This window comes from Rutidosis leptorrhynchoides, chromosome 4, assembly GCF_046630445.1.
Source record: "Rutidosis leptorrhynchoides isolate AG116_Rl617_1_P2 chromosome 4, CSIRO_AGI_Rlap_v1, whole genome shotgun sequence".
NCBI lineage: Eukaryota > Viridiplantae > Streptophyta > Magnoliopsida > Asterales > Asteraceae > Rutidosis > Rutidosis leptorrhynchoides.
In genome coordinates, this window is record NC_092336.1 from 100,968,237 (window position 1) to 100,978,959 (window position 10,723).

The 10,723-nt window shown below is 33.6% G+C and overlaps 1 protein-coding gene and 1 pseudogene across 1 annotated transcript; one reads left to right on the forward strand and one right to left on the reverse strand.

Moving 5' to 3' along the window:
* Positions 1-7,841: 7,841 nt before the first annotated feature.
* On the reverse strand, positions 7,842-9,065 carry LOC139840853 (uncharacterized). Its single transcript, XM_071831095.1, has one exon. The coding sequence runs from the start codon at positions 9,063-9,065 to the stop codon at positions 7,842-7,844; it is 1,224 nt and encodes a 407-aa protein (XP_071687196.1).
* A 711-nt stretch (positions 9,066-9,776) lies between these two features.
* Positions 9,777-9,890, forward strand: LOC139846231 (small nucleolar RNA R71; annotated as a pseudogene).
* The last annotated feature ends 833 nt before the right edge of the window (positions 9,891-10,723 follow it).

The following is a 10,723-nucleotide window of genomic DNA, read 5'->3' on the forward strand; positions in this document are numbered from 1 at the left end:
GTGAATCGTTTGTGGATGGAAGTGGATGATGTGCTATATCCGTGAATCGTTTATGGATGAAATTTTCTCCGAGATTGGTCAGAATCGATTAATGGTGATGAGCGCACAGGAATTTAGGGTTAGTGATGAGCACACAGGAATTGAGTAGTTGATGTTTTAGGAAACTAAAAATAATAATAACAATTATGAGGGTATTTTAGACTTTTCACTGGATGATTAGCTAATCTAGTTTATTTGTTAGCTAATACTTCCAATGGATGGTTGAGATTGAATGTTAGTAATGATCCTAAGGTCATAAAGGATTTGACTTTTCTAATTAGGAGAGATAATGATTCTCTTTTAATGTATAAAAGAGATTGTAAGATATTAAAATATAATTACAAGTTTGAATATAATTTTTATATTAATATTTTTATCATTACTTTCATTATTGATGTTAATATTAATATTAATATTTGTATTATTAATATTATTATGAAATTTGATATCGTATAAGATGTTATATTATTATTACTAAAATTATTATCAGTATCATTAATAATATTATTTTTTTTTTATCATTTTTATTATTATTTTTATCATTATTAATTATTATTAAACTTATTAAGATCATTATTATTGTTATTATTAATATCATCATATTATTATTATTATTATTAATACACTTATTATTATTAGCATTATTATTATTATTATTATTATTAGTGTTTATATTATTATCAATATACTCATAATTATTAGTTATTAATATTATTTATATAAAATCATAATACTGGTTTAGAGTGAGAATCTGTTTCATGTAACTATAACACTGTATTTGATTTTTAAAATTTGTACAAATCACAAATTCCATCAAAGGAAAAATCTAGATAAATACAAACTATATGAACTAAATTACTCCAATCGGTTGCATATCACAATAAAACTTTATTTACTTTTGTCTTCTGTCTCTAATCTTGTTACGAGATCGAATTCGATCACAGATGCAAACGAAATATGTTAGAAATCGTTTTCAGCTTTTATTCTTTTTATTTCATTCTATCTGTCCTTCCTGTCCCAACTTGTTACCCGTTCAGATGAACTTCTCAATACAAACAACCTAAATCAAATCAAGCTGTTAGTAGAAATCGTACAATACTGTTAGCCATCACTATCTGACTTATTTTTCTTGTTTTCTTCTTCTTGTTTGAAGAACCCGGTCTCCAGTTTGTTACGCGTCCTATCAAATTTCAATACATATAAATATGAACGAAGAGAACACAATTCATCAACACCCTCGCTACTAATTCACTCTCACTCTCAAGCTTTTTCTCTATAAAGATATATACACACACGTACATAATAGATATATACATACCTTTTTAATTTTTTTTCTTCTTGATGAACCGGCACCGTGATCACCAACACAAAACCATCGAACCATCACCACCTTTACTACCTTAAGTGATCACCACTTCAACCGGGAATCAAACCACCTTTCACCTCCATCTCCACCATATTAAAATATCATCTTTCTATTTCTTTTTACTATATCAAATTCTTGCTGCAACCACCATAACCACCACTTGGAATACTTTTTATTTTTCTGCTACGCTGCTATCTCTTGTTTCTTTTAACCGTGAATAAGCAACCACCATTAAAACATCACCTTCGAACACCATGGAAGACCACTATTTTCTTCCTCCTCTCATCTTCTCTCTCACAAAATTCTAAATGACACCCACTTAGATGTTTCTTTTAGCCCGTTCGAAAACCCGGCCAACCTATTATCACTTCCGTTGGTGCTTTCGAAAAACTTTCCTGATTCTGCTGCTATTTCTATACGCGTACGTTCTTACCTTCTTAAAATCATGAATATAAAAGTGATGAGGTGATTAAAGGTGGAAATATATATAAAAGAGATAGTGATTGGTAATATTTAGTTGATGGACCGAAAACCTCACCATACTTTTTCTGTCGACTGATTTACTCCACATGATCGAACACAACTCGCGTGAATTTATTCTTCAATCACTTTCGGCTGAATATAAAAATGCAAAGGTGTTATGTAAGGCTGTAAAAGATTTAATATGTTTCTAGTACAAAAACCCTTCACTGACACCCAATTACTCTCCATTACGAATATTAAATTATGACCAAAGTGATTACTTTCAAGTGCCACTAGCTCTGTTGTGTTGATATTTTTTTTTTTTTAAAAAAGGGTAACCGTTCCACTAAAATAAACACAGGAAATCGAATCCTTCTTTTATAATGTTGGGCCGAGGGTCTTCATCTATGATTGGGCCGAGTTTATTTTGTTGGGCCATTCTAAATCCACAAGCCATCATGGTTACTGCTGTACTTCTATGCAACTACTGCTGCGTATTTTTTTTTTTAAATCCAGCTGCAACTCACGGTTGATAGCTACTACCATTTCTATTTCGATTAAAAATCCAAGCTGAACCTTTTGTTGTTATTGTTATTTAGTCGAAACCCTTCTTGAACCATCAACGAAACTTATGATTCCTAGTACTACGAAAGGAGTTAAAAACAATGAGGGTGTATGGTAATAAAGAAATTGTGATGATGACGTTTAAGTGAAGACGATGATGGGTATGAAAAACGATGTAAGAATAATGATATTGATCGTGGATATGATTAGGATAATGATACATGATATTATGATTAGAGTTAAGGATGATGATGATCTAATGAAGATGATGACGGTATCATGAAGATGATTTAATGATGGTTATGATTCGATGATGGAGTACGATGATGTTTGAAGGTAAATATGTTAAATGGGTTTAGTTTTAGAAGAAGAAAAAGAAAACAGAAAATAAAGGATTAGAAAGATTTAATTCATAATTAAAATAGAAATGAAGTAGACAGAGTGATGGTCAGGGTGCGAGTAGGTGACGAGAGGTTGCGGGTTCGAGTCTCGTCTGGGGCATTTCTTTTTAGGAAAAGCTTGGAGAGGGTTCGTGAATCCGAGGCAAACCCTGCATTGTTCAATGTCGTCATATGTATTTTTACTACAAAATACATTATTGTGAGTTTCATTTGCTCCCTTTTTAAATGCTTTTGCAATATATATTTTTGGGACTGAGAATACATGCGCTGCTTTTATAACTGTTTTACGAAATAGACATAAGTAATTAAAACTACATTATATGGTTGAATGATCGAAGCCGAATATGCCCCTTTTAGCTTGGTAACCTAAGAATTAGGGAACAGAACCCCTAATTGACGCGAATCCTAAAGATAGATCTATCGGGCCCAACAAGCCCTATTCTAGAATTTGGAATGCTTTAGTACTTCGATTTTATCATGTCCGATGGGTGTCCCAGAATGATGGGGATATTCTATATGCATCTTGTTAAGGTCGGTTACCAGGTGTTCAATCCATATGAATGATTATTTTTGTCTCTATGCATGGGACGTATATTTATGAGAAATGAAAAATCTTGTGGTCTATTAAAATGATGGAAATGAATATTTATGTTAAACTAATGAACTCACCAACCTTTTGGTTGACACTTGAAAGCATGTTTATTCTCAGGTATGAAAGAAATCTTCCGCTGTGCATTTGCTCATTTTAGAGATATTACTTGGAGTCATTCATGACATATTTCAAAAGACGTTGCATTCGAGTCGTTGAGTTCATCAAGAATAATATTAAGTCAATTATAGTTGGATATATTATGAAATGGTATGCATGCCTGTCAACTGTCGATGTAATGAAAGTTTGTCTTTTAAAAACGAATGCAATGTTTGTAAAATGTATCATATAGAGGTCAAGTACCTCGCGATGTAACCAAATGTAATGTATTCGTCCAGATGGATTAGGACGGGTTGTTATAGAGGTAATGTGGAATAAGTTGCACTTTTGCCCTATCTACTTCAAATCCCCGTTCGGACACAATGTGTCCCAAAACCACCCCTTCCCTTACCATAAAATGGCTCTTTTCCCAACTAAGGACGAGGTTAGTCTCTGTACACCGTTTGAAAAACCTTTTCCAACATATTTAAACATGATTCAAAAGACTTACCAAATATTGAGAAATCATCCATGAAAATTTCTAAAGACTCGCCTATTAATTCTGAAAAAATACTCATCATACACCTTTGAAAAGTAGCAGGTGCATTACATAGAACAAAAGGCATTCGTCTAAAAGCATAAGTTCCATAGGGACAAGTAAAAGTTGTTTTTTCTTGGTCATTAGGGTGAATAGGTATCTGATTGTATCCCGAATACCCATCTAAGAAACAATAAAATTTTTGACCTGACAACTTTTCGATGATTTGATCAATAAAAGGTAAGGGAAAATGATCCTTTGAAGTTGCAGCATTTAACTTCCTGTAATCAATACATACCTGCCAACCCGTCACGGGACGGGTTGTGATCTTTTCACCTTCCTCGGTTTCCATGACTGTGATCCCAGCTTTCTTTGGCACTGTTTGAGTGGGGCTTACCCACTGACTATCCAAAATAGGGAAAATAATCCCCTTGTCTAACCACTTAAGAACCTCTTTCTTTACCACTTCCTGCATGTTCGGGTTTAACCTGCGTTGCGTGTCACGGGCAGGTTTAACCTCAGGATCTGTAACTATGCGATGCATGCACACTGAGGGACTTATCCCTTTCAAATCAGCTATAGTCCATCCCACCGCAGCCTTGTACTTATGAAGCACCTCCATTAAAGCTTTTTCCTGCACACTTGTCAAATCTGAAGCAATAATAACTGGCAAAGTGCCGTTAGTACCCCAAGAATGCATACTTTAAATGAGAGGGTAATGGTTTCAGCTCAAGGGTCGGTGGTGATTCTAATGAAGGTCTCATATTAGTATCAATGGACTTAGGTAGTGGCTCATATTTATGAGTCCAAGGTGGTAACCTAGCATCCATTATACTTTGAAACGACCCGTCCATATTACTGCAGTACGTTCTCATTGGTCCCATAGTGAGGTATTTGACCTCTATATGATACGTTTTAGAAAATATTGCATTCGTTTCATAAAAAGCACATCATTATTATACATAATGCATATTTTAAACAAGTGGGCGATTATTTAAGAAATAATCCCCAAAATACATCGGTTTCCAAATACTACACACGTGACGTAACAGTCGAATATAATACATGACAAAGGTTTTATTAAATGCAACACTTTATTTAAATAAAAGTATGAGACTCCATGCACAGCTTGCTCAAATAATGCAACAGCGGAAGACTTTCTTAAGGACCTGAGAATAAACATGCGTAAACAGTCAACACAAAGGTTGGTGAGATATATAGGTTTATCATCGATATAAATATAGACCACAAGATTTCATAGTTATAAATATATGTACACTCGCAAGTGTATAAAAGTATTCTATAAGTTGTTGAGCGCTTCGGTAACCATACTTAACCATTAATGTGGCATATTCCCTTTATTATGAAATCTCCCTACACTGTACCAAATGTAGTAAAACCGAAGTACTATGCAACCGTTTACGATACTAGAGCGACTAGCCCGGTTGGGGTTGTCAAACCCGATAGATCTATCAATAGGATTCGCGTATACATGTTCTTACAACATGTAAATATTAGTTACCAAGCTATTAGGGAAGATATGCAAAGTGGTACAACTCAATGTAGAATATATTTTAAGTACTTGTGTCTATGGCGTAAAACGTAAAATGCATGTATTATCATCCCAAAATATTTGTAGAGTTTAAAAATGGGACTATATACTCACAGTAGTAAAAGTATATTAATAATAAGTTTTCAACTTATTAAAAATATGACCGTCGTCCTTGGATTCACGAACCTATAACAATAATAACGATTCAGATAATAATACGACATATGAATAAAATAAAGCAAGTTCATAGAATACTTATATAATAATTTTTAACATTTTATATTAGTAGTTCATTGTTAGTAGTCCTTTGTTAGTAGTCCAAAATAGTCCGAAAAGTCCAACAGTCTAATAATCGGTATATATATATATATATATATATATATATATATATATATATATATATATATATATATATATATATATATATATATATATATATTCTTAGAATTACCCCATGACGTATTGTATATGTATTGTCTTTGCATCAACCCAGAGACATATTGTATACGTATTGTCTTCGAATTAACTAAGACGTATTGTGTACGTATTGTCTTTGGATTTATCAAAAACGTATTGTATACTTATTATGTTAGGACGTACCAAGAATATTATTATACATATATACAATCACAGAATTAACCAAGATTATAATATTTTGTTATACTACTGATAACATGTCCAAATATATATAGGATATAGGAAAAGTTAACAAGGATATGGTTAATATAGTTTTTATAATATAAATTTCGTCCATACAACGTTAATTTTAGCAGATTTTGTTTTGCTCGCCAAATATTCATTACAACTCCGTTTAAAGTGAATCAAATTACTATGGATTCATTAAGAAGTAAGTTTTACAAAACCAATTCGAAAAGTTCATCTCAAGTAGTAATTTTTAGATCTTTACCCTCTTTTTGTGTCGGTGGACAGATTTGGAAAAATCCCGGCATCCACCCAATATATGATTTTTGATAAAATACTTCCAAAAATACCGGAAGTCTTATTTACATATATTAACATATTTCCAAAGTCTTAGCCTCAAACTCAAAGTATAAGATAGGTTTTTAATTCCCAACCCAAAACAACCCGCTTTTTACCGAATGGAGATTAAAGGATATATGTTAAGTTTCAAGGTATTCTTCATATGTACAAGTTATAAATTCTTATATTAACTTAATATAACATCATAATACATATAAATAAGTGTTATTAGAGTTAAGTTAGAAAGATTAGATTAGTTTTTCAAACAAGCTTGGTGTTCACCAAAACAAGTTCTAGTTTTTACAAGTTTTATAAGTATAATAAGATAGCAAATATACAAGGAATTGAACAAGGATTTTGAGAAGTATTTTACCTTGATTATGAAGAGGAAAGTTGCTGAGATTAAAGTATGATATGAGAGCATTCAAGTGTGTGTTTTTAGTTTAAGAAAATGTGGAGTAAAAATGAGTTAAAATGGTCCTTATTTATAAGCTTATAATTTTGGCTTTTAGTGAAAATATCTAAGATAAGTTAAATTGTATTAAGTCATGCATGACATATTAAATTGATTAGGTCATGGATTACATATTACACAAATAATTGCAGATTTCTATTGGTATATACCAATAGTAAATACTTTTAGAAGCTGTGTATAATACGGGTAAAAATACCGTATGAATGTGAGTAGAATTCTTTGAGGAAATTAAACGGAAATACGAGGATAGCTATCCTTTATATGTATTGGTATATTATAAAGTGTATTCAATACTTGTAAGGATGTATTTACACTCGTAATACATTATATGTAAATACATTTTAACATAAGTTAATTACGTCGTTTAAATAGTAATATATATATTGTTTAAAAACTCTTTAAATTAGTAGTATGAAAATATATATATATATATATATATATATATATATATATATATATATATATATATATATATATATATATATATATATATATATATATATATATATATATAATACTTTGTTAATATACTTAATGAGATATTTAATTATCATATTTTCAAGTTAAATATATATAAATCCATATATATACATAATAATTAAACAATTAAACAATTAAATCAAGTTATGACGTTCGTGAATCGTCGGAATAAAAGGGTGACCAAAAGCTTGTGTAAAACTCTTTTCGGAGGTTCAAGATCTATTAAAATTCATTGCTTATCAAGTCGGAATTATATAAAGATTAAGTTTAAATTTGGTCGAAAATTTCCGGGTCGTCACATACTTGCTATAGCTAATTCGACTGCCTTAACCTCTTCACATTCAACATCCTCTTCATCACCTAAGCAAAATACTTCTACCGGGTCATTGGTTATTAGGTGAGAAGTATGTTTTTCCACTAGTTCATCAATCACATCTACCTGATAGCATTCATGGACATTTGGGGCGTGAAGAGAATTAAAGATATTAATCCTCATCTTGCGATTCCCGAATGATATGTCCATGGAACCCATTCGACAATTAATGTGGGCATTTATGGTGGCCAAGAAAGGGCGCCCCAAGATTATAGTGGGCTGGGCATCTCTATTCCTAGATTCAATATCCATCACAACAAAGTCAACAGGGTAATAGAAATCCTCCACTTTTACTATCAAATCTTCTAATATCCCCCTAGGTGTTTTGATTGATTGGTCTGCTAGTTGAATAATTATGTCGGTTCTTTTCATTAAACCCAATTCAAATAGGTCAACTAGACAAAAAGGTAAAATATTGATGCTAGTTACTAGGTCCAATAACGCCTTTTTCACATTCACGTTTCCTATAGTAACCGCTATCAATGGGGTCCCCGGGTCCTTAAATTTAGGTGGAAGTGTTCCTGAAACAACCGCACTTAGGTGCTCGGTTAGCTCCACCTTTTTTGGTAAGGTCGCCCTTTGCTTCCTCTTTTGAGTGCAAAGGTCCTTCAAAAATTTAGTATAAGACGGGACTTGCCTAATAGCATCGAGAAGGGGAAAATTAATCTTAACCTTTTTAAATGTTTCCCACATGTCCTCCGGTTGTGGTCCCATCTTCCCATAAGGGAATTGGTTTGGGGACTCTAAGGCCTTGGGAAATGGGACGGTTTTTGATTCCGTCTCCAATTTCTCGGTCTCATTAACGATTGGTTCCTTATTTTTCACCCCCTTTCCATGGTTATCATTTTCACTTACCTCATCCTCATCAAGCACAATAGGAACCTCACTTGACTCTTGTTGCACTACCTCTTTTTCACCAACCTTATTGTCATGCTTCTTTCCACTTCGCAAGGTGCCTACCATATTAACACTATGCCCTTTTCCTTGTTCCTTATGATTCGGATTTAGAACCGTGTAGCTTGGAATTGTACTCGGCTCCCAATTCCCTTTACTTTCTACTACATTACCAATCTCCTTAGCCAACGCACCAATTGACTTGTTTTGCACTTCCACTATTTTACGCATTTTGGAGATAAACGCGTCCATCTTGGCATCCGAGCTAGATGGTTTATTGGGTGACGCATTGTTTTGATTTTGATTTTGCCTTTGATTTTGGTAATTATTTTGGTTTTGGTTTCGGTTGTTGGGATAAGGATTTTGATAGTTTCTTTGCTAGTAGCCTTGGTTCTAAAAGTTACCCTGGTTTTGAAAGTTGTTTTGCGGTCTTTGTTGGTTCCCTTGGTTAGCATTTAGAGCATTGTTATTGCTCCAACTGAAATTAGGATAGTTTCTCCAACCCGAATTATACGTGTTGGAGTATGGATCAAATCTTCGTCCCTGGACCTCATTAACTTGTTCCTCCACTATTTGTTGATTTACCGGTGGAATCCCATTTCTACATCCGTATGCAAAGTGAGAAGGATCTCCACAAATCTCACAAACTTCCTGAACCTGCGAAACATTACTAGCAAGTCCCTAGTTTGGGTTGTTAAATATAAGCATTTTCAAATCATCTAATTCTTGCTCTAAGTTCCTAGATGAACCACCCAAGTCGGAAACATGATTCACTCGGGAGGTACTAGGTTATTTACGATTAACCAAAGCTTGGGTTTTGAACCCTTGATTAATTGCTCAAAGAAGGTCCACTCGTCATCACTAGATCGAGTTAAAAACGCCCCACCACTAGCCGCCAAAAGGAATTGCCTGTTTTGGGAATCCAAACTATCATAGAAAATTTTAACCAATTCCCACTTTGGTATCTCATGGTGTGGACATGCCCTAAGTAACTCCTTCAGACGCTCGTACGCTTCATGAAATAATTCACCCGGTAGTTGTTTAAAAGATTTTATTTGCGTACGCATGTCTGAAGTTTTACTTATGGGATAAAACTCCTCTAAAAACCGTTTTTTCATCACCGCCCAAGTATTAATACTCCGGGCGGGTAAAGAGAGAAACCATCATTTTGCCTTATATTTAAGTGAATAAGGAAATAATCGCAGATGTACCTCATCATCCGTGAAACCGTTTACCTGATTAGTAGCACATATCTCATTAAACTCAGTGATGTATTCATATGGTTCCTCGTTAGCCATACCTCGGTAGGTTGGCAAGATCAAAATGAGTTGAGGTCGGACCTCAAATCATCGATTGTTTCCTCCTGCCGGTGTAGGAAAAAAAATGGGTGAGTGATCATCAAAATCACCCGGTTGGTAGTAGGTATCTACTCCTCTTTGTCGTTCGGCCATCTCATCTCGTTGATCAAAAACTTCCTCTTCAGTATCGGAATCTGATTTAGGAGAGTTTGGTGGAACAATTGGATGTGACTCTAACTGTGGTTGAGTTGATGCTGAAGCCACTGTTGAGCCCTTTAAAATTCTTGTAGCTTTTCAATTAGCTTTTGCAGATTTCTCGATTTCTGGGTCTAAAGGCTTAAGATTTTGATCTCCCGAACTCCGAGTTTTCATACACTAACCTGCACTTCAACAAAAACAAGAACACCGAGCGTAAAACTGACAAAAACAAAATAAACAAAACACTATTTTTGGATTTTTATTGGTTTTATAATTTTTATGGTTTTTCTAATTTAACATGAAAGCAATAAAATAAGAGCTTGCAATCAAGCGCACACTTCCCCGGCAGCGGCGCCAAAATTTGATCGGTGTCGAAGGGCCGGTCAAAAATAGCCTAATTACTCTACTTTAGAT

Bases quoted from the DNA above. Each gene is read 5' to 3' on its own strand.
- LOC139840853 (XM_071831095.1), bottom strand. From the start codon at position 9,065: ATGGACGCGTTTATCTCCAAAATGCGTAAAATAGTGGAAGTGCAAAAC.